General features: G+C 37.5%; 1 protein-coding gene across 1 annotated transcript in view; it reads right to left on the bottom strand.

The window, feature by feature from the left end:
• The window catches only part of EYA4 (EYA transcriptional coactivator and phosphatase 4), a 122,498-nt gene extending 108,041 nt beyond the window's left edge, over window positions 1-14,457 (bottom strand). The window contains 1 exon segment of the mRNA XM_032216984.1: window positions 14,373-14,457. Coding sequence (XP_032072875.1) covers window positions 14,373-14,405 — 33 coding nt within the window. The 5' untranslated portion in view covers window positions 14,406-14,457.
• Window positions 14,458-25,990: the final 11,533 nt, after the last annotated feature.

The raw sequence follows: 25,990 nt of genomic DNA, 5'->3' as shown, positions 1-25,990 counted from the left end.
ACTGAGAGCAAACGCTTAAATACTGGTGCCTTCCAGTCCTATTCCAGTTTCCTCTAAGGCGAACAGAAACGACAAAAAGACAACAACAACGAAACCCCCCGGGAACCACCCCGCCCCCTTGGCCCCAAAGGAAAAACCACCAGGGCGGTCGTGACCATCCCTCCCTTCCTCTTAAAAGACACGTTCAGGTAAGACCAACATTCTCTTTCCAGAGGAAGTGAGGGAATGGTCACCTGTGAGACATACCCAAGCTATAGTCCCAGGGAGGGAAAACAGGAAACCACTAAGGCCCAAGGGGAGCATCAGCCGCCACCCCCTGCAAGACCTACCAACCAAATGACGCATCCGCCGAAGGCAAAGCATCCAGACGATAACGTCAGGCGAAAAGGCATCGAAGAAGCCCAAGAGGCCACATGACAGCACCAGCAGATGGGTGTGGCCGTGGCCATGGCACTCCTGGGAAAACGGGCCGTGATGCCCAACGGAGCCAGACGACCAGCTGCCCCGTAGGCCCTGCAATGGCCTGACGCAGGCAACGGCCAATGGTGGCCGAGGACACCCCAGAACCAAATGCACCCAGCTGGAACGAAGCGAACCAGGGCTCTGATCTACGGATCCCCTTGGTCCGCTGGAGGAAAATCCGCAGAGCGCGGCACATCCAACCGACGCCAGAGCCCCCCATCATAGGAACGGGCATGGGCAAGACAAACTCCCGAGCCTTATGAAAGGGAGTGTTCATCTTCGGGAAGAAGGTAGGAGCAAGGCGAAGCACCGCCCTGTCCTGTAGAAGATGGCAAAGGTCGACCCTGGAAAACAGGGCGCCCAAATCCAAATACGCCGGGCGGAGGCAACCGCCACCAGGAAAGCCACCTCCAAGACCAGAACCGCAGATGAACAGACCGAAGAGGTTCAAAAGGGGCCCCTTCAAAGCCCTGAGCACAAGGGGAAGAACCCACGTGGGGAACCCGTGGATGGAGGGAGACCCGAGAAGCCGCCCCCTACAAAAAAGCTTGATCAGGGGAACCTGAAAGAGGGAAGAAGACCCCACCCCCTCCAGGACCGAAGACAAAGCTGCCACCTGGCGGCGCAACTCCCATGAAAGCCCGTCGCCAAGGCCCTTCTCGTAGGAAACCCGAGATGTTAGGAAACGAGGCCCTGTCGGGAGAAAAGGCAGGAGGAGAACACCACTGGACAAAGGCCGCCCAGGTGGAACTGAGGGAAGACTCTCTCATCGCCCGTGCACCAGAAAACGGTGTAGACGTTCGAGGACCCGACAAGCCCTCCAGCCACCCGTTTGGAACCATGAACAGGTGGGAGAAGCAGTCCAGCACCCGTTCCTCCAGAGGAACTGCCTCCACTGCTGAATGCTGAGAAGAAGGGCGATGGTCTGAGCCATCAGGCGGCGGCAGGCTCCGGGACGGAGGGAATGCCCTGAAGAGAGCCGGTGGGGTAGAGAGAAATTCCAACCCGGGAACGTGACGAACCATGGCTCGGACCCAAGCGCCCGACGTGATCCCGCCCCATTGATCTGCCTAGAGGGAAGACGGCCTCCGATGGGATTACCCGAGTTTGAGTCACTTCCCTTTGCAGTAGGATGGCCACCCCCTCTGCAAACGGGCCACCTGGACTGGTGATGGAAACCGTTTCCATCCTGAAAGGACGACCTGACAGAGTGGAAAGAAGAGAACGCTGGTTATCGACATAATCTGAAGCCCTATACTGTGGCACATGACAAGAATGAGACTTAGACCCGGGCTTCACAGCCACATACGGACGAACTTTTCCTTGCCCCCATTTTCAGAACGAGGTTGAGCCCCCCCAAAAGGGATCAGGCACCTCGAATGGAACGGCCGCCCAGTTCCATTAGGCCAAGTTGGCCATCAGCCAGTGATACAGCCAGAGGAGCCCGTGAGATGTGACCGAAGTGGCCAGCGCCCTGGGCACAAACTTGAGCAAGCCCAGGTCGCATCAGCGGAAAACTGGCAGGCTGCCCTGATCTAGAAGAGATCCTGGTGGAGCCGCTCGCCTTGGATGGGAATGCACTCCTGGAGCTGCATAAGTCACAAGACCAAGGCCCAGCTAAAAACAGGAGGCCGAGGTCGCGGACTTGGCAGCCCATGCAGCGGCAATCAAGTGCTCCCTTAAGGAAAGCTCAGCATGCCCAGTCCCTGTACAACTAATCTGCCGCATCACCGATGCCACCCAAAGAAGGATACCAGGGCAGCCACCGGAGAGGCAACGGACAGCAACTGAACAGCCTTGGCAAGGGCCTGTTCCACTCTAAGTGCCAGCGGCCAATGCTCCCAGGACACAAGAAGTCAGGGGAATGCGCCCACTGGATGGTCAGCGCCTCCCTAAACAAGGGAGAGCCAGAATCTCCTCCTAGTTCATGGCCGTGGCAGAAAACATGGCCATGTCAGGATCCCTAGGTGGAGGAACCGAGGCCATTCCCCACCTAGGTAAGTTCTGTGCCTTGCCCAAGAGAATTGTGAACATGTCTGGGGCTAGGAAGCCCAGAGAAACGGGCCCATCCAATGGGGCTGCACCCTCGTCCTCCAAGCAACCCAAGCCTTGGAGAATTTTCCTCCCCCATGAGCGAAGCCTCGCTACCATGGGAGGGGATGTAGCCCAATACTGGGCGTGGCCCAGACCTCCATGCCTGGAAAGGAAGCAGGGAGCAGATCCAATTCCTCCATATCACCATAGGCAGAACCAGGCCCCTGGGGAGCCAACCTGCGCAAGGGTAGGACCCCCTAGAAGCACCCTCTCAGGATCCCCTGAGCGGGAGGGAGAGGGGACCCCACTCCACCCGGAAAAAAAGGGAAACCTGCCTGGGGAGGCCCACGATGAAGAAGGATTAAACCCTTAGGAGCAGATCGGGCCGAAAGGGGCCTGAGGGAGACCAAAACCAGTCCCTGGTATATATGGCAATAGCCCTCACACTTAGAACTTATACATCTCTTCAGATTGTTTTAGAGCCCCATGTTAAGCTGTTTACAGAACCAGTCCTCATTTTGCCAACCTCTAAAGGATGGAAAGCTGAGTCAACCCTGAGCAGGCCAGGATAGAACCCCTGGCAATCAGCAGAATTAGCCTGCAATACTGCGTTCTAAGTACTGTGCCACCATGCATCCCTTGACCTCCTCCCTCGAGGAGGATCAAGATGGGAGTTAGGGCAGAGGAAAACCCCACCCCCTGCAGTGGGCCACCTCACCTCTCACCAGGTCTGCCACCTGGCCCTGGGGAATATCCTAGCCCTCCTCCATTACCCCACTTACGCATCCAGCCGGAAGGAATGGAGGATTACAAGCCGCAGTAGGCCCCACCGGGACCTAGGCCTGCTGTCCCAGTCACCTGCTATGCCAAAGGAGAGCCACTGTACCAGCCTTAATGGCCATAGGCCAAAGCGCGATCCTCGCGCACGTGGCGACCAAAGCAAAATGGCTGCCGGAACTCTCTCTGCCAATCTAGTGGCTCTACCGGGCGGCCGAAGGCCCGTGCTGATGCAGGCAAGGTCGGGGGAGGCCACGTGGCATCCAGGCACGCACCCCCTCCCCCAGGAACACTCGTAGCAGCCCGAGCCGAAAGAGGAATGCGGTAGCTGCCCAAATCAAGCGGCGGCTCCGCAAGTGGCTCATATGCGCCTTGTGGTACTGCTGCCGCTTCTCCCCCCATTTAAAGGAGAAAGCTGCCGCTCCAGCAGCTGGAATAAGAGCTGGCACCCCGCAATCCCGGGGATAGGTCTGAGGCTCTGGCCCTGCGAGGGGAGACAGCATGCCCCACAGGGCCCTCCCCAACTGCCCGGGGCAGTAAACTGTCCCTTGGGGCCGCAGCTGCAGAATTTAGCAATATAGAGAACTTTTGAAAAATGCCCAATTAAACCAAATGAGACCAATTGGAATAAAATTAAATCCTACCATGGGATAATTCTCAAACAGTTCTTGGACCAGAAAAGACTGAGAGGAAACTGGGAGAGGACTGGAAGGCACCAGTATTTAAGCGTTTGCTCTCTGTCTTTGGACCAATCAGGCTTTGAGAATACCCACAGGTGACCATTCCCTCACTTCCTCTGGAAAATGTACCAGTAATTAACAATACTGTCTTTACTATTATCAGTGACTGCTGCATAGTAGTAGCATAGTAGCAATTCAGTCTACATCTTCTCTATCATCACTAGAAACATTTATGTAGAAGTCTCAATTGACCAAGGCCATGATAGCCATTGGAGATCAGTATCAATGGGTACATCGTTTCATAATGATTATGAAATACTGAACACACTGACTTATAATTTAGAGAAATAAGTGTTACAAGATGAAGTAAAGAAGAAAGAAAACTAGACATGTTGTGTGTCTATGAAATGAAAAGAAAGGGGAAAGATGAATGATGTGATCTGATTTCCCTGAATGGGGTTGGTGAATATGTGCAGGGAAGTGAAGCTATAGAATATGTGCAAGGAAGTGAAGTTATTATGGATAAAATGGCTAAAACAGTAATTGGTGTTGAGGGTGCATATGGAAGTGGGAATCAACAACTATTCTGATGATAGTTGCCATGTAAAGGAATGGTGATAATGATGAATTAAAAATGACTTTGGGGTAAATTACGGGACATTCTGAATGACTGCAATCCAAGTCTGTTAAGTGACCTGAATAGATGGATGGATATGAGATAAAAGAGTGGCGAAGTCATTAAGGACCCAAGAATTAATGGAAATGATTCTGTTTGGTAAGCATATCCTTAGAAAAAAATATATCAGTTTACTTGAATATGCAGTATAAGCATAAGTATATACAAACATGGGGCAAAGGAATGAAAACCAGTATAAAAACACAATTTGTTTAACCATTTATGATGAAAGGGTGATGAGAGATTCTGAATGCAAGACAAAACATTTTGGTAGTGCCAAAACGATCTTGGGGGGAAAACAAATCAGACATGGGAAAAGAAAAAAAGAGAGTAAAACAGAACAAAGGCAGGAAGAAGCAATTTGTGTTCTGAATGAAAAAATTAGGAGACAGATTGATTTTCTAAAAAGAGAGCATAAGAAAAACAGGTGTTATATCTGCCTGTTGTAGAGTGAAATGAATTTATATTATAAAATGACATGGGGGTAGTCATGTTAATGAGAAATATGAAAAGGGATCTTAAGGTTAACGAGATTATGAAAGGAAGAAAAAGTATACAGCAATTGTGATGGAGATTTAAAAAATGCTTCAGATGTAGATATAGAGGGTTAAGCAAGGAGTTTCCATGAGACTGAATTAATTAAAAATAAAAGTAATGAAACAATTTGAGAGGAGGAATGTCGGAATGGAAAAAATGTTAGTCCAAGTAAAAGAAAAAGAAAAAAAATGCTGTGAAATTTGTTCAGAGATAACAACAGGGTAGTATAAATGATGGGTGGTAGGTTTAAACTTCATACACTTTAAAATATGGATGTTTTGTTTATAAACAGCTTTGTGAATTATTTGTATGAACCTAGCATAGGCCATGATGGTGAAAACTTTTTTGGCATGCGTGCCATAAGGGGGGGAGCGCAGGGGGTCGTGCGCAGGCGTGCCACACCCATAATGCAGCGCATGGCCCTCCCAGTGTGCATACGTGCACAAGGCGTTCCTCCCATTTTTTGCCCTCCCCAGGCTCCAGAGGTTTTATAGGAGCCTGGGGGGGGGGCCGAAAAAAGCCTCCCCCCTCGAAGCCTCTGAAGGGCAAAAAATGACCCTATGAGCAAACCGGAAGTCACTCCAGTTTGCTCGTAGGGTCGGTTTAAGCCCTCCAGAGGATTCAGGGACCTTCAGGAGGCTTCCCTGGAAGCTTCTGGAGGACTCGTAGTGTCGTTTTTAGTCCTCCGGAGACTTCAGGGAAGCCTCCTGAAAGTTCCTGAGGCCTCCAGAAGGCTTAAACAGACTCTATGAGCAAACTGGAAGTCCGTTCCCAAACTTCCAGATTGCCCATAGGACTGGTTTTTTGCACTCCGGAGGCTTCAGGGAAGCTCCGGAAGCCTCTGGAGGATCTCCAGGGGTGCACAGGGGGGCTCTTTTCACCCTTCCCAGGCTCCTATGAAGCCTCTAGAGCCTGGGAGAGCGAAAAATGGCTTTAATAAACATTATTTTATATTAAATATTTACATCAATTCGTCTTACCATCAACCCCCCAAAAAGATTATTGGCTCCATACACCATATTTGTACCATATCCATCATTTTCTTCTCCCTCTATTCTCCTCCTCCCTACCCCCTTTCTTTCCTCTGTCATCCTTCTCTTCTCTGCTTCTCCTTCCTTTCTCCTTCTCCTCTTTCCACTCCTTTTTTCTCTTCTCCTCTTCCCACTCCCCTGCCCACTCTCCTAACACTCTCTTCTTCTTCCCTCACCTCTCTCTAAAAAAATCTTTGACAGGATAACATCTAAGCTTAAGAGTTGTCCTCAGTACCTAACTGAATACCATATAGCAACATACTCAGAACATTTGCTTTAATTAATTAAATGATGACCAGGATAGTTATTTCCGAAGTGACTTTTGAATTTAATAACTAAAAGGGGCTCTTATAATCAGCTCTCTCACATTAAAATATTTAACCTATTCAGTAAGTTTACTACTGAACACCTGTCTACTTGGAGACTTAAAGGGTTTTCTACAGAATATCAAGACTTTCATTTTGGAGTAGTTAATTTCAAGATGTTCTCTAGCACAATAAAGGATAAAGGAAGGGGAAATTCAGCAAATTCTGACAGGTTTTGGAGAACTGGTAGTGGAAATTTTGAGTAGTTCATAGAACTGGCAAATATCACCTCTGGCTGACCCAAGTGTGGGGTGGGAATGGAGATTTTGCAATATTCTCCCCCTGGAGTGAGGTGAGAATGGAGATTTTTCAGTATCCTTCCCCTGCCATACCCACCAAGCCAAGCTCAGAAAACCGGTAGTAAAAAAAATTGAATTTCACCACTGGATAAAGGTTTTGGGATATGGCTAGATGTCTCCTTGGGAAACAGACAGAATGGCTTCATCATTAGCCAACAGACAGACAGAAAGAAAAGCAGTAGCAGCAGCACCAGGTACATTTACATTTAATTATGTCCATTTAGCCTTGAAAAAGATGACTAAGGGGAGATAGAAATTCACTCTTCAAATAGCTGAAAAGAGGCCATATAGAAAGCAGATTCCAATTAACTAGTTTTAAAAAATTCTAAAAATTTGTCATTGGAACTAATTCTCAGAGAAGGAGGAGATTTCCCTTCAAGGGAATTGTTCCACCATTGAGCAATGGGTTAGATTTTTTTTAATTAAAATCCCTTTTCAACTCCATGACTCAATAATCAGAAGACAGGAAAACTGTGCTTTGGGGCTACTGTATAATCTTTGGGGGATTTTAAGGTTTGTTTTTATGATGTTATTGCATTTCTGTATCTCCATATACTCCTTTGGTAGTTTTTGAAGAAAGGTAGTGAAAACTAACAGATAAAATACAAGTCTTGGGGAAATGGGTTAATTTATTTCATACCAAAGAAGTTCAAGAAGTGCACCCAATCTCTCTTAAATACTGAGAGAAAAGAAAGAAGGAAACAAATGAACACCAGAAAAATTATGATGAAAAATAAAGAAAAACTAGAATAGAGTCAATGGAGATACTAGGAGGGCATATCTTTCTCCCAGTATATGCTTCTTCACATAACTTCATTATTTTTCCCAAAAAATATTTAAAGTTCTACAATATTTTCAAAGTAATAAATACTTTAGGATATAATTTGCTAGTTTAAAACATTCTACCAGCAATGGAAGTGTTCATTTAAGATTGCAGTCTAAAGAAGATATATAATGCCACTACAGAAAGCCTAATGCCAGTTTGTTAAAAAGTATTTCTGCAGTGAAGTAGGTTCTCAGCTAGAAACAGCAGACACAGCCTTCATCTATTATTTATGCTGCTTTGTGCCTATGTCAGCTCCTGATTAATAATTGAATTTAATCTCATTATGGCAGATTTTATTACAGTCTAATATAATTAAACGGTGAATTGCCTCCCAGATGCCACCATTTGTACCATCTTTTAAATAAAGCTGATACAACACAGATTTGATTGCAGTTTCATCCCAAGTAAAAACAGCATAGAACCAAATTGACTCAAACGTTTTACATTGATATCTGCAATGGATCCACTGTTTCTTATAGATCAAATGGAAGACACAGAGAGGTTTTGATGTGAAAAATACATTTCAACACAGGCTCAGTAAAGTAATAGTTTCTATCATACTCAGTTCCAAATATCTGGATTATAAACCACTTTCTCTCCAAAGAAACTTTAAGGAAAAGACAAAAGTTTTAATATGTGAACATGGTGTTAAGCCTTTATATGAAAATTGTTTCAGGCTTAAGATGGTAATGGAAGGTTACAAGCTTAATTAGATAGTACTTTGCCATGTGTTAAGATCTCAAGTTACATAAAGGCATTCTGAGATAAAGAAGCAATGAAAGGACTTCCTTTGAAGCTATAAATCAGTCTTCAGCCTTGCCTGACTTTAGCACAAGAAAATTATGTGAATTATCATCAAACAAATAATATGTAAGCAATCATTACACTATTTTTAAATTTTCTTAAAATTTAAAGCTTTACCAAGATTACACACACACACAAAATTATTTCCAATTAACAATTTTGTGCAAGGTTTGTAAAGCATTGATGTGAAAAGTTACTGTACTTGTAGAGAATTGTGGTATTTACAGCAATGATTAGTTCTAGCTTATCTATACTATTGGTGTCAACATAACTTTATAATTCAAGAAAACTATGAATGTAACTTTAGAATTCATCATTATTACTATTCCTTGTTGACAGAAAATACTGTTCTAAGCTGAGCAAATCACTTCCTGATAATCAAGTTAGTTGTCAATTCATGATGTGGGTAGTAACTTCATGTGATAAATACCATACTTAGAAAATTTTCAAGTAGTAAAAATATTACTGTGGTAGATCTGTGAAGTATCTAGATACCCAAATGATTGTTAGGTTGTTTACCTTAATGCAGTTGACCAAAAACAGATAAATAAATTGAATGAGCTACTTTTGATAAAAGGAAAACTGTTGTAACCACTATTGGGCACATTTCTTAAAAACAAATAAAACCAAACAAATGTATCCTATTTTATCTTGTTCTATCATATTCCAACAACATGTACTACAAGTATAAAATTATTTTTAATTTGCCATTAACACAGCATAATTCTATAAGTGTACCTACAACTAAATTGTACTGAATTTAAAAAAAACATACACAAATTTGGTGTTTAAGAGATTACAACCTTAATCAATATTTTTATTAAAATACTGGACACTCTAATTTGTCTTGAGAAATTGTTCTCAAGACAAATTGAATTACGTTTCTGTTCAAACACTGAGATACCAATTAGGAATCCCCAGACACTCCTGTCTAAAATTAAACCTCCAACCTCAACAAGTAATCCTACATATTAATTGCCTATTAGTTTCCAGAGTTTCCATCATATATATACACTTCCTGCAAAACCCCAAAAGAAAAGAAAATGGAAAAGAAAAAAAGAAAAGAAAAAAGAATTAGCAAAAGGAAAAGAAGTAGAAAAGAAGCAAAAACAACGGAGAAATGACTTTAAAATTTTATGGCTTCTCCAGAATAATTGATCTCATTAGAAGGCTCCAATTACTGTATATTATTATAGAAACAAAAAAAAATACAACTTCAACTGTGCATTTTTAAAAATAAATTCTTATGTTCACATTCATGCCTATTTTGTATGTTATATGTAAAATATATGTTCTTTGCTATTGTAAAGAAACCAGGCAGTTTTTAAAAGAATACAGTTAGGGATATTTTTAGATGGCATATAATCCAAATTATTCCCAATTTTATTAATTAAAATCCTCACATTCTCTTAGAAAATAATGGCCCCATGTAGTCTTAGAAAAAGTGCTTGTATCTTTCTAAATATAATTTTCACAGTTTTAAGGTTCTGCTCGCCCTTTTTAAAGATGTATTGATAGTATCTACCTTTATAGCTTGTTTTATTTTAATCACTTAAAATATCACTTAGTGTTTTAAAATTATAAATCCTTTTATTATTCATAATCTAATATGAATTATTCATAACACTCTTGGACCAGAAAGGAATGTCCCTTATCAAATGATAAGCTATGTCAACTAACGTCCTCCATTAAATTGCCATGATAACTAAGGCAGCCAGATCTACATCTGGCTAAAAGTAAAGTGCATCCCAGCTAGGTTCCTAAGATAAAAAGTATCCCATTGACCTATAGTGATGGACTCCAGCTTTTCTGGCTTGGTAGACAGTTGGAGGTGGGGTGGGGGAGAGGGAATGATTTTGTGCACATTCGCTGCTTTCACATATGCAGCTGCATGCGCGCGTGCACCACACACACACACACACACACACAACAGCCCAGTTCTGACTAAGCTGCAGGTTCTCGATTTTAATTCAAAGCATTCTTATAGAAATACAGTAGTTATTTCTTCAAAGCAATCATGACAAGCTTACAAATCTTTTGCAAAAGAAACATTTACAAACATTCACAATCATGTATTAAATAATTACATACTGCAGTGCATGTGTGTGTGTACACACACACACACGCACACACATTGCAGAGTGAGGTGGTCTATTTAATTTTTTCTGGATTTCCCTGAAACAGGAATACTAACTCTTCATGACATAGCTAAAGATAAAAATATCTCATTATATTCCTTCCATTTTCTTGGTTTTCAGTATTACAAAACAAAAGATAATGCTGTTTAAAACAGCTTTAATGTTTAAGGGTATTATTCATGATACATTTCCAGAGAACTCAATAACCATGAGATTAATATATTTTGTACTAGAAAGTTGAATGAGTACAGTGCCTGAAAGATCTCACCCCACCTTGTGTTTTGCTTTGTTAGTTAAATAATGAAAACCAAGGAATTGGAAGGAATATAATGAGAGTTTTTTTTGCCATTATATAAAAATTTTCACTGGGGAAAACTTTTGTCTTCTGCTTCTATTCGTGAATCTTTTCCTGGTTATCTTTAATCATTCATTTTGCCATTTCAGAAAACATGTGTTACAATGAGGTGTGCTTCTGAAACTTGAAAAACAATTTTAGGATTTGTAAACCTTTTCCCAAAGAGGTAATCCTTCCATGCAAGACATTATAGTATACAGAACCACAAACCTAGAAGCTTTGCATTCGTTTTTCATTTATAGTTCATTTATAGTTTTTCATTTATTTATAAAGACATGTGGGTATTACAATAGATCCTGTTGTCATTAAATTATGGAAATGTGGAATTGGGAAGGCAAATTAAGAGTGAAAAATAACATGTAAAAAGTAAGTTATTTGCAGTACAGATAGATCACAATTAATGCAAGTTAATTGTAAATAATGAAATATTATACTCAGTGCAATTTGTGCAATGATGCCAAGTCACATTTAATGTGAACCAAAATTCAGTTTAAGGCAAGACTAGGACATGCACAATTGAAGTTACCAAGCTGCCACTGGGGTGTTTTAGTTTTTTGTAATTACTTTGTATAAATTAGAAAAAGCAATGTCAGAAATAGTATTTTAGCTTTCCTTTGTAATGCTACATGAAGAAAGAGCTGTCTCATAGAATATCTAGAATTATATTATTGGTATGTTAGTTGCAGCTTAATATCAATATTTATATTTGAACCAGAAGGGATAAAGTTGACATACATTTGATAATTAGCATAAGTAAAATGAGAAAGACTAATATTTACAGTGCAACCTCTTAGTGTGTATATTAAAGATTTCCAACTAAATTCCAAAATATCAAATTGGAAAGACTTTTAGTAACAATATTCTTTCTAGATGTTAAAGATACGTTGGGTAATCCTTCTTTCCTCTACAGTAAAACAAATGTACATGTATGATATTAACATTCTGCCCTCAGTCTCATCAAATTAAATCAACCGTAATTGCATATTATAGTGAATGTATTATTTGCAATTGTTGAATCTCTTGTTTAAGTTAAAATGAGCTGGAATTATGGTTGTAAATCATGGTAGTTGTTAAAATGGGTCACCATGTAATTATACACAATTTTGCAACATTTTTTGCAGATACGGTGGCCATAAGCGAAGCTGATTTCACCAATGGGCATTTTTTGCTAGAAATTGGAAGTAAATGCTGGAAATTGGCAAAAAAAATGTTGAAAATCTTGACCTCATACTACAGGACAATACAAATATGAGGCAGATGTCAATTGTCCAAAATGTGCTTATGTAACTGTAGGGCATCAAATCTGGATTTCTTGGATTCAATACCAGCATTGAATCTCTGATTATCAGAGTCCAGATGTGATAGGGGGGACATGACATCAGAATGGATGACTGGTGTATGGTCCATGAGTGTACTGGAATCCAGGAAGAGACTGAGGTCAACAACACAAATGTTACAAAGATACTATGAAAGAAACCTAGTGCCACTATGACATCCACAGCCAAGAAATCTAGAAGCTGCAGCTCCTCTGCTATGAAAGCCTTACCAACTTTGGAGATAGACACAAAATATAACTAATAGAAAACCATGAGAGATGTCCAACTGTGCTAGGTTCTGCACTTGTAGAGCCACCTCCATGTTCAAAGATAAATTTCATTAACAATTCTTTGAACCTGAAGGACTACCATGAATATACTTTACCTATACTTTAAATTTGGCTACCACAGATGCATTTTCTGCAGTTTCTCCAAATTTGCATTGAATTCAAGATTGTTCAGAACATGGATTAATTTGTTAGTAATATATTAAAGAAACTGAAAATTAAAACCACTGCTTTTAACTTTCTAATGATTGTTGAACCTTGAAAAATAGTTTTGGCCTTCAATAAACATATACACATCTTAAGGGATGGGCTGCTTTTCTCCTACCATCCCACCATTTTTAAAAGAAAAAGTGTGGCTGTGTTTTCTAGGGGTTTGGGATTAAGCCTAAGTCAGCTTTTGATGGGGGTGGGAAGGTGAAGATGGGTCTGAGCATTTACTAAAAGTATATTAATCCTAGAAGATGAATGTTCTTATTTTAAGGGTTTTAAAAAAATTATAAAAGAAAAACAAAAACTACAAAAACTATATTTTAGAACAATTTAATCAACATTATTTTCAGGGAAAGATCTAAGCATTGCAGGAAGGAAGGAAAGAGCTTTCATGGAGCCTATGAGCTGTCCATTTTGTCAATTCTGAATTGCACTTGGAATGTGCCCAAAACCTGTATAAAGATATTGCAAATCATGTGTAGTTCCTAAACCAACCCATTAAACCCATTACGCCTAGAATTGTTGGTTATTATAATTATCTTACTGACTACTATTAAACTGTATAGTTTTTTAAAGCTTGATGATGAATATTAATTATTAATTCGGAAAAATATTTAGCCAAATAATTATTTCTATAAACAGAAATAGAATATAGAATATTTAATTCAAAACCAAAAGCTTCTCCAAAATAAAGACATGCATATGAGGATATCCTATACTACATTCAAGCAGTCCAACTTCTGGTTAAATATATTATTGTAGCAGTAGTAGTAACAGGAGGAGGAGCAAGAGAAGTATTTGGGACAGGAATGCAGTCAGCAGATATAGCAATAATACAAAAAACTTTGTCCATTTTGTTAAAATGTGCTGGTAGTCCTCAATTTATGATCATCATTGAGCCCAAAATTTCCATAGCTAAGCAAGGCAGTTATTAAATGAGTTGAGATCTATTTTATGATTATAATTTTTTTGCCAAAGCTGTTAAGCAAATCATTGCAGTTATCCAATGACTCATGTGGTCTCTGAATCTGGCTTCCCCCACTGATTTTGCTTGTCAGAAGCCAGTAGGGAAGGTTACAAATGGTGATCACATGACCCTGGGACATGGCAACGGTCAGAATTCCTACCAGTTGCCAGCTATGCAAATTTTGACCACGTGACCACAGGGAGGGGTCAATGGTCATAATTGTAAAAATACGATCGTATGTCATGTTTTTCAGTGCCATTGTAATTTACTAAACAAATGGTTGTAAGTCGAGGACTAACTATAGTATGTAATATAATCTATGTATGTTATAAAAACACAAATGGCCACAGAAGTACACATTTTCATATACAGCTGAAAAATATCATTGAGCATGTGGATTTCTACTCTGCTATAAAAACTGCATCTGTCAATGGTACAGTTCTGTAATTCTCCCCATCTATTCTGCAAGGCTATGAAACCTCCATGGGGAGACAAGAGGACTGAAAAGTGAAATGAAAAGTCCCGCTGTTTGAGCAATTTTCTCACATAATGTTGGATCTCTCCCATTAAAAATAAATGTGTGACAATTTAGCCAAATATTTACTTACTGACTGTTCATTTAAATCCTGAGTATCTTCCATGGAGGTTACTCACTTTTCTTCCACAAAGAGAAGCAACTGAGAAGTAACTGGATGTCCTAATTTTAAAAAACAACAAGACAAAGTATTACTTCGTTTCTGCAGTTGTATATAAATATATACAAATATAAATATATACAACTACATATTAGAAACTAGGTTCTATTCTTACACATTCATTTGTTCATAGCTGAAAGAAAACCATCATTTTAAGTACAGCAACTAGTGCCATTTATGTTCAAAACAGATCTATATAATTAATTGAAAATAGAACTGACATCAATAGTAGAATGTTCACATTTTATTTTATTTTATTCATTTTCAGCCATATCGTCCTTCAAATCATTGTTTGTTGATGGAAATAGAAAACTGTATCAAATTTTTCAAAATTTATCTGCATTTACAACTTTTGGTGGCAACTCCACATGAAATGTAAATCAAATTCCAGTTTTCATATGCAAATGAGTCTTTTGATAGAATGATAGAAAAATCATTCTAGAATCAATCAGCAAAAGCATTAGCTAAGAATCAGAATTAAATAAGCTTAAGATTTGATGAATCCATATCTAAACTTAGAAAAAGTTATAGAAATATCCAATACAACATTTTAAATTTGTGATCCAGATCTCAGAATATAAGTTAGCAGTTTCATTTAAAAGAATTACTTGCATTGTTTAATGTTTGTATCTAAAAAGGAAGATAGTCCACTTTAATACCCAATTCATGAAAGTATGAGAATGACACTTCAGTTAAATAGAATATAACTTCATGCTACATGGTAAGTAACACATTCCATCTTTCCTGCAATAACTTGCTAAGTAGTACCTTTTTACAACATGGAATAATTCCTCATTAAATCATTTTTAAGTTTATACATGAAATTTTAGTCTCTTAGAGATTGGGTTATTGTTGATATATTTGTATACTGCTTTATTCCAAATGACTCCATGCAGTTTATAATAAAAACATATTCACTAACAATTACACAAACCTCTCAACATGGAAATAACTATTTTCATGATGGCTTGAAGCATAATTAAGCTTGATCATAGGACTTCTGAAAAAGTACAGTTTTTACTGCTTTTTTGAAGAATAGGTTACTTCAAAGGATTTTAAAACCCAGGGAAAGTCATAGTATGGTTATAATTGCATCTATTTTCATGAAACATGCCTAAAAGTGTACTACTAAGACAATAGAGCTGCTCCCCATAGCAGGCCTTAGTCAACAAAGCATTCAATCTAGCATTCTAAATTGGCTGAAATTTCAAAACCATGTAGAAAACATTAATATAGGCCAAATGATTTTCAGGTTTGAGAAATTCAGAATTATGTACAATTGACAGAGACGGCATAGTTCTGCAAATACAATCATGTTTTCAAAATTGGAAATTTAAAATAGAAAGGTTCTTGTATATTTAAATAAAGTTTATTTTTATCGGCATACTAAAGGCATTGAACTCTAAAACTGAAAAAGCCATCTAGTGAAGTCTTGCCATCCTTTTTTCACCACTTCAGGTGAGCAGCCTGAAGCCATAGCATCAAAACAAGATCAGTCCCATTTTTTGAAATCACTTATCTTTATATGCATCAAGTTGTTCCCAAAATCTAGTATGTTATAATAAATTGGCATAGTATATGTCTGGATACATACTGTGGCCTTTTGCAATTAACAGATGGAATTTGATTGATGTGAAAGTTTCTAAGTGCCATCCAAGATGTTTTGGTATGGCACCAAGTCTCATGTATTTCCCAAACATTTTTCTGGAACAATTAACGATAGGTGCTTTCCCTCCATTTTTATGACAAAAGCTGATAAGCTCAAGACCAAGAATGATGCCAGATTGAAAGCAATCATAGTTCCCCATGCCATCAAGACTAATCAAAATTTAAAGCAGACTTTGAAACTACTACAAAAATGATCAATAATGCAGGAGGCACCTGCAAGATGGGATAAAAAGTCAAGACCGCAGCTTTAACTGAAGTCTTGCTTCTTTTTATGTGCACCACACATTTAACATATTTTTTTTAAAAGTCAGGGCTTTGACTATGTGTTCATGGCCACTGTGTTTTGTTGACTGCCTGGAGTATCCCCTGCAATATACAGCAATATTTAGGACAGATGGGAAACAAACTCCTTTTAGGATATGATTGCCCTGGATTTTATGAGCAAAAACATTTAGGAATTCAAAAATTCTAAAAAAGGTAGTAATATCTTTTATTACTGATACAACTTGTCTTGGTTACCAAGTCAAGTTACAAGATACATTTTATGTTAAAAAATTGAAACAGAAGATTGATCATTTTTATGCCAGTTATAAATCAATTTTCTAACTTTTAAAAAATATTTTCAACAGTTTATAGACCATTTAGTGTGAAGATAGACATCTGTCATCTGTAGATGTAATTTAAAGTTAAAGTATTTTATGTTTAAAGAGTCCCCCCCAAATTGTTTTATGTTATTGAAGAAAATATACTTTCTATATTAACACATTTAATACACTTTTACAAAACTCTTTTACAACACTCTAATTTTTATACCAGATGTCAACTAATATGTTCATAAATAATAATTTATTGTCACTTGACATCTGGTATAAAAATGTATCAAAGTCTTTGAAACTTAAACCATTGTACCATACCTAAGCTAAAGTACATGACTCAAATAATTTTGCACACTTCTTTTGCTTACTGAAAGTCTCTTTTTTTCTCTAGTTCCCAGACACCTTTTATTTTATATGTGTGAGTGTGTGTATCTGAATTGTGAATATATTCCCCTATTTTTTAAAGGATGTTATATAGTTAATGAGCTTAACAATTGCTCCTATTGTATTGACAGTATTTTCATCTTCTGATGCCCCAGATTTCACTACCTTTCTTCTGTCTTTACTATCCAACAGATAATGATTATTTATCGGGCAAAACCAGAAGTGAGGCTACTCTCAATTTATGCTTTTATACTTTCCCCTTAATCAATATGGGCAGAACTACTCCAAGTAACAGTGGTACAATCATTATAAGATCTGACTGCTAACATTACACAGCAAGCAAAATATCAGCAGGAATAGAGACAGCGATCAGGAGAAGGAAACACTACGAAGCCATTAACTTTTGCTGTTCAGACAATGATGTAATCTAATTAAAGATCTAAGATGTAAAATATCCATAGTACTTAAACAACATGTCAACTAAAATTGCCAAGTATCAAAGATAAGGAAAGTGACAAATATGATTTTCTGAATGCTATAGAGCTCTAAAATAACAATTACAATTTGAAAGGTCAGAGATACAGGCCAGGAAAAGTTCCAATACAACCACATTTGACAGTTTTATCTCAGATTTTCAGATGAAGTTTGTAAAAAAAATCTTCAAAGCTGATCAGACTTTAACTGGATATTATTTTGTTGCCTAATACACAGATATTTCCAACATCTTGTGCCTTTTGCATGTTGTTTCACTAAGTCAGCAGTCCCCTATCTTTTTGGCACCAGGGAATGATTTCATGGGAAACAATTTTTCCACAAACCAGGAGGTTAGATGTCACGCATGTGCAGATGAAGCTTCACTTGCTTGCGCAGCTCAGTTCCTAACAGGCTGCAGACCAGGACCAGTCCATGGTCCAGGATTGGGAATCCAAACACTAAGTGATTTTATTTATTTTAGATCAATAGAAAATATTATCGGAATGGTAAAAATAATGACCATACCATATGTATCTTCTATAAATACATGGTTGTTATTTTCCTAATGTATGAAATATCCCAATATTATTTTTACATCCCCTAACTCATAGATAGTACAGTAATGTGTGTGGACACACACACCTTCACAATTTACTGTACACACATACACACAAGCACTTGTAAGAGCTACTTCCTCAAATGTTCACATACTTCATCAGATGTTCACATCACTATATTGTAAATTAAAAACAACTATGCTTCAGTATGAGAGTAATGAAATTCTATCTTTGCAACTGACATAAAGTTGATATATGATTCTGAAGTCATAGGAGTGTATAGCCTTTCAAATTAGTACATTTGTACCTACTGTACAGAATATTGTGTTCATGTGCATACATATGTACATACAGTACATAGTTTTTAGCATACTGTATGTGGACAAAATTGTAAATATTTCTTTCTACTTTATTTCTTTCTTTGAACTTTTACATATTCAATATTTTAAAATCATCTCCAACAGTGTTATCATTTGCAAGATACTCGGCAAATCCAAACAGATCACCAAAAGAGAACAAATCAATACATTTTATTTTTTCTATTTATATAGCTTTCTCATTCATTTCTTCTTCCATAGCAAACTTGCTCCAGGTATAAAATCTATCCTCATATGAAACTCCATTCATACATTGCCACATACATAATAGGAAGTGATTGTACCCAACTAGATTAATATACATATTTAGCCAAGTATGAAGAAATATAGATGTAAGTAAGCCTTTACCAACTGCAAATGTCTTGGGTTCAAATTTATAATATTTGAACTGACTTAAGCATTTTATTGTACTTGATTTTTTTTTTTTTAAATAATAGCAGAATCATGATAGGAGACAATTATCAGAATTTTATGGGGTTTTTTTCATTTTGACTAAGGAATAACAAAAAACATAAAAAATAACAATAACTGCATATCGTATACAATGTTTCAACAACACTACTTTTCCATTTCTTCTCATTCTAATAGGTCATTAGTCGTATACATTTCTACTCAGAAGGAAGTACATTAAGCTAAATATAATTTACTCTGATGAATTCTATTTATGTTTCAAAGCTACTGACAAAGGGTATATTTCCAAGCAGAATTTGTTCAGAGCCACATAAACAATACTTTAAAAACATATGTATCCAAACAGGTGAGGTTCTTATTGAAAACCTCTAATGTAGAACACTAAAGTAGAAAGAAAGTAAATTAAGGCAGTTGGCATGGGCATACAACCAATGAAACATCTGTGCCTGTTCTCATGATATATTTATCAAATTTTACAAGTCTCTGAAAACCTAGAGTTTATATCCATTCATGCTGGTTTACAAATGTTTTGTAAAGGAACTGCATTATCCAAACTACTCAAAATTATGAAAAGACTTCTATTTAGGCATTCCGCTGTGGTTTTATATACGTTTATATTTACACAAATGCACACAACTATGTGAAATTCCATTTAGAATGGTAAGAAAGGAAAACATTAAGCTTACCTAAAGAGATGACTTTCATTAAAATACAGTTTGTGGTGCATTGGCATTGTTCATAGATTTATTTTATTTTACTGACCTTTATCCTATGCAAACATTTAAAACATATGCTTCAAGTAAAAGTTAAAAAAAATTGGGCTTGATTCCTGATGACTTTATAGGCATGTTCATACAGCTTTCTTGACAACAAAAGATGTTTCTTGTTGCCTACAAGCTTTAAACTATCAAATTCAAGGTATATTTGATTGTATATACAAAAGCAACTTACTGGGTTGAATTCCCTAATGGATGGGTTTTCTAATGGTAAATTTAACTAAATGGAATTAGTATAACTTATAGCTAGAGTTCAACAAAATTATTTAAACAAAATACAATTACATTTGTGGGTCAGGATTTAATGAGTGATTTATCTACCAATTTTAAAACTTCCTGATTGTCAGAAATTGCATCTCAATTCCCAAAGTGAACTTTGGATATAGTTACCTGCTTATTACTTATTTTTCCCAAAATATTTTCCCATAGCTTCTATTTAGCCCACCAGATAGAGCACAAAAGGCATGAGCTGGGTTCTCTCCATTCAACAGGGTCATCCTGTTGGATCTAAAAGTTGTATTTTAATTGTGGCACCTCATGCCTTGTGGAATAGTATCTCCAGAAATCCATAGACCCAACCATGTTAGCCTTTCACAAAGCTTTGAAGACCAGATGTTTGGGTCAGATGGTTGAATGATCTCTGTGCTTTTGAAACTAGGTTTTTGTGTTTTTAACCTTGGACATCATGGGTTATATGTGGAGGCAATAGTGGTTCTAATCATTGAGTCACTGTTTTGAGATAGATAGCCATGTAAACTATAGAATTAAAAATTACAAATCCTGGCTTTCACAAACACTATTACATTTGACTTCCGTTTATTTTCAGTTGAAGTGAAATTATGTAAATGATTTACACAGATAGTATTTTGCTCTTCTGTGTATATTGATATTAATTATTTTTATAGGTATAAAATATACCACTATTCTAAACTTCCACAAACTATCTGTCATGTATTCTCTACTGCACTGAAATATTGTCTAACAATATAATGTGCAATTATTGTCACTTCAAAAGGTGTACGTCAAAAAGCTCTATCATACATATGTTAGTTTTATCTAAAATTAACTGACCTAAAAACTAATTGATGTTCTTTTTTTTAATGAAGACTTATCAAAAATGAAAGGAATTTCATTTTCAATTTCAGATGGTTGGATGACCTCTGTGCTTTTGAAACTAGGTTTCAAAAGTGCTAAGTGCTAAGAATAACTATATAAGTTTTCAGAATATGTTGAAACTAAACTTCTACTGGAAAATGAATAGTGAACCTTATATAAGTAGCAAGGGTCAACCCTTTACTTGAATAAAATCAAACTAGCATGTAGTCAAATAATAACAATTCAAAAGGTTCTAGATGTCTAAATAATTAAATTAAATAGAAAATGATTGTTACATTTGGACTCCACTATTAGTCATGGTCTTATCCTGAGGACCTCTTTTGTCCCTTTTGTGTTTTGATATGGGGAGATGAGGGAAGAGAATAATTGCCATAGTTTACTATTCCATCAAAAAATTATGAAGTTGATTTCTTTTGACTGTGATATTTTTGAACTACATAAATATCAACCTCTGATTAATACAGCTTGATTGGTGAATAGGCCATAAAGGTTTAGGATTCAGGCATAACTTGCATAATTTAAAATGCATGCAGAAATATCTAATCTTGTCACTGATGTCCTGAAGCACAGGATTAAAAAAGGTTATATCCAGTTTTTAAGAAAAATAAATACAAATACATGGTTAGTATCCAGATTTATCATTAAATCATAATTTCATACAAAATAATGAGATTAAAAATACTTTAAAAAATATGTCATAAGAAAGTTTGAAGCATCTAAAATTGAAGCATCTAAATAAGCTATTATACTTTAAGCGTAATAGTATTTTAATAATATGCAAAAGTTTCATTCAGCTAAATACCCAGTTTTTGAAAAGTATCCCAGGTAAAATGTTCCATTTACAGTTAAATCAGAGCTCAAATATTCACAAAATAATTTCTGCTGCTAAATGTAGTATTTTTGATAACTATCTGCTATCCAAAGCAATGTATAATTATTCTATTTAGAATCAATATGTTTATGTATTGTTCCCAAGATATAGCCTGAAGGCATGACAATGTTCATACTATTAGTGTACATATAAGACATTGTGCATAGCTTGTTATTACTAATAAACTGTGCCAATAAATGCTATTTTATTATGCTTGACATCAAATTTCAAATCATACCTATTTGTCCTTGGCATTATAAGTAGGTTTATACAATAATATTTGTGTTAATTCATAATAAAATTATTAACTGAAAATAAAATAAATATATAATGTGAAAATATGTAGATTTTAGACGTTATTGTATAAAATTTTCAATTTGTCACAGGTTTGCAATGTGGAAAATAGTTAAGATTTCATTGCACAAAGAACATAAATATGTTCCATATTGTAGATTATTTATTTTAAACAAATGTTAAGTGGAGGTAAAATTGATTATGAAACAATTGCATTACAAAATACCAAGCAAAGATATGTTTTAACAATTTCTTTACAGTGGAGTCACTTTTCAAAGGAGACTAAAAGCATATAGAATTACAATAAGAAATAAATTGCAGCTATTCTTTTTTTAAAATTTTGAAACTGTGCTTGCTTTTGTTTAGCAATGGATTTTAATGAATAACTCTTCCATTTATTTCTTTAAGCAGCAATTGAAAATATTTACTACTAGGCAGTACCTAATTTTAGTTTTTAAGTGCTTTAACAGCTCTATGAAATATGATCAGCAGCTGCTATATAAAATATGCCGAATAAACTCCTCTTGTTAAAAAAAGTCCTCTAAGTAGTTTGAATATTTTCATTTTTAAAGGTTACACCAAGAACTTTATCAAAATTACTTCAATAAATAAATTAAGTCCCAGGTGACATTACCTGAAAATGAGAAGGCAAATATCTAATAAACTTTCCCTCTTCTGTAAAATAAGCACAGCAGTAGATTTTGTCCATGATAGCTTGCAAAATAATTTGGTTCTGCCATTTTCAAAAGAATGCAATATTGTATATAATAATTTAACTATTTTTTGGGGGGAGGGGCTATTTGTTATAGTTAAGCTTCTGCACATCTTTCATTTCCATCGGTATTAATAATATTTTGATGCATTAATATTCACTTTGAAAAATTCCTTTGATATCAGAACTCCCATATTTCTGTCTTTAAAAATAGAGATTAAAAGCCTACTATAATATTAATAACGTTATATTATAAAGATTGCGCAAATAAAGAGTAAAAATGATGGCAAGATAAGTTATACATTTATTAATCCTTTCTTACAGTCAAGACAGGTCCTACTATCAAAAATTCAAAATTATGTCTCATTAGAAAAAAGTATTATTGATTTAGTACTAGTATTTGTATATTCATTTATTTATTTATTTAATTTCTATAGTATACCTCACTATAAAGATACTTGACTACCAATAATGCTTATAACAAAGCTATAAGCACATGGTTTTTATTTTATAATAAGGATACCTTAAAAAATACTGCCACAAACAAAACAAAACATTGGTAATTGATAGGATACTGCTTAATAAAAAAATCTTACACTAACAAAAATGCCAAGCATTTTAAAACACATGGATGAAATTAAGAAAAATATCTGCATTCTTAATGAAACTACTGGACTGAAATATGGTACATTCACGTATTTGTATCATGATTATGACTGTAGATTAAGTTTATGCTGCTAGATTAAAGGAAAAAAATACAGTGTTTGGATCTCTATTTCTGGCTGGAAAATGAAGGATACACATCAAATGCAGAGAAACCTACGTATGAACTACGTTGAACTAGGAACTGAAACCAACCAATACATTCATTTATGAAAACTAATCATTTAATCAAGTGTCTCTTAATATTCTAATGTAAATTAATTTTATATTCCAAAAGGACTAATTATGTCGCCTGCTGTCCATTTGTCAAGCCTTGCTCATTATAACCATGGCAGATATAAAAACATGAATAGATCAGTTTATGTCAGGCTTTACTAACAATAATTTTCTTTCAGGTAGATAAAATCCAGAGTCAATAATTGTCTTTGGAAAATAAAACTCTGTAATTGCCAATATCACTGCAGAATGAAATAACTGCAAGTAGAAGAGCAACATACAATAACCTAATAAAGACAAGATAGTTGGATGTATTAAATCTGTCACTATTTAGCTGCAGAATTTTCACAGAATGCTAAATTTGAGGTGGTCCAGAACATACTATTTTGTCATAAAGCCCACATTCTTCTTTTCTCCTGTACTAAAGCTTCTAAATGAGAACACAACATCCAATTAATAACTAAAGCCCTTGGGGCTGAATATAAATAACTTCAAGGGGACCAGCCACAAAAAGTATTCCAACGTGGTAGTATTTTAGATCAAAACACAAGTCATTGATTGAATAATGTTAATCGCACCTCACTCACCTGATCTACAAAGTCAATTCCTCCGTTGCTCAAAATAATTTTAAGGAGGGAAGTTTTGCTAAGGTTTAAAATCGCTCATAAACGTTTCGGTTTTTTTTTTAAAAAAATCTATTACACAAACAATGCAGGTGGAACCGCTTACATCCCCCTTTTTTAAAAAAATAAAATTCCTAAGTTACTCGAACCTTAAAACAAACTTTCCTCATTAAACCCCTGCATGCCAACTTACTTCTTTAGGATAAACATGAAGACAGACCGAAAGTTCCAGGCTTTCATGCAACACAAGTAAGGTACGATTAGCTTCAACATTTATAATCCAAGTTAGGGGGAGAAAAAAAGAAAAACCCGATTGTTTCCTAAAAAAGGCTGGCAGAGAGTTTCTCCAATTGAAAGTACAGTAATTTACAAATATATAATAATAATAATAACCCCCCCCCGGTCAGAGTTTGGGAGATTTTTCACAATTTTTTCCCCGTCCCCCACTTCACACTCAACCCACCCCACCCCACCGTCTCGATTCCCTGCCGAAACGCCCAACTCTGTTCCGGTTTGAAGGAAGTTCCAGTGGAGCGAAAAGAAACACAACGTTTAGAAAAAAAACAAGCGACCTTTGGAAACAGAAGCCGAAAAGTGAGGGGGAACCCAACCCGGGGCGTCAAAAGCGGCCGTCTGAATCTCTCTACCGGTTATGTCACGTTTTGTTATTCTAGCGACCCTAAGCGACGCGGAGGAGGCAAGAAACCCGAGATGGTGGTGGGGAAACTCAGGACGGCCGAATTTGGAATTCTGGCCAAAGAGCCAAGGCGAACTTTTTCTCAAATGCGACATTTCGTTCCGAAGAGGCCTGACTTAACTTACTCCGGAGGCGATGTCCTCGGTTCTCTGAGGGGGGGGAGGAAAAAAAGGCACCGGGGCGGCAACCCGAGTGCCCTCCGAGCCCGCGACAACACCCCCTTCCCCGTCCCTCCCAACAGAGCCGGCCCCTCTGAGGAAAAGAGTTCGCTTGGTTTTTATGCGTTTTTTTCCCCCGTCGAGACCCAAACGCACACGCGTCCTCTACCGGCCCAGGTCCCGGGACGCTAAGGGCAAAATGGGATTTGGGGAGAGCCACTCGCCGGGCACCGAAGTCAGGCTCTCTTGGTTTGTAGCCGAGGCCGCTTTGGTCAGCGGCTGTTTCTGTTTCGGTCGCCAAACTTTCGTCGTCCGTCCGTCCCGCGCGGTGGTGGCTCCCTTATTAAAGGAAAGCGCCGTTAAAGCCCAGGGACCAGAGAGGCGTTTTCTTTCTCCATACCGGTTTTAGTCGCGCCAACAGAAGAGGTTGGGGGGATTGGTGGGGAAGCTCGGAAAGGAGGGAGGGAGGGAGGGAGGGAGAGAAGAGAGAGAGGGTGAGGACGGGAGGGAGGGAGAGAGGGAGAGAGGGTGCGAGGGAAATAGTCGTTACCCACCTTTTTCTTGTCCTTTCTCTCTCCCTGGCCAGGACTCCTCGCTCCCTTCTTACAAGTTGCTGCTCCTGCTTCCTTTCTGAATTATGTTTTTATTCTCTACCCGGCTCTAAGCACGAAGATCCGGCCTTGAACGACTCTTCATTTATTTATCTTATTATTGGTAAGAGGAAAACGATCCCTTTCAAAGTTACATACTCTCCCCGTCTTCCCTTCACGCAACAAAGTACAACGGGGCGAGTGGGGAGGGAGAGAAATAAGAAGAGAAATTTTATTCACCGCGCGGCCCATTAAAACTCCCCCTCCAAAAAAAAAATCCTTAAACTTTCTTGAGGGGTCGTAGTTTTGCCCTCGCGCTTTTCGCTCCTCTCCGTCTTTCCAAAAAAA

This window comes from Thamnophis elegans, chromosome 4 (genome assembly GCF_009769535.1).
Source record: "Thamnophis elegans isolate rThaEle1 chromosome 4, rThaEle1.pri, whole genome shotgun sequence".
Taxonomy (NCBI): Eukaryota; Metazoa; Chordata; class Lepidosauria; order Squamata; family Colubridae; genus Thamnophis; species Thamnophis elegans.
The sequence above is the reverse complement of the archived record's forward strand: the minus strand, read 5'-3'. Positions and strand labels throughout refer to the sequence as shown.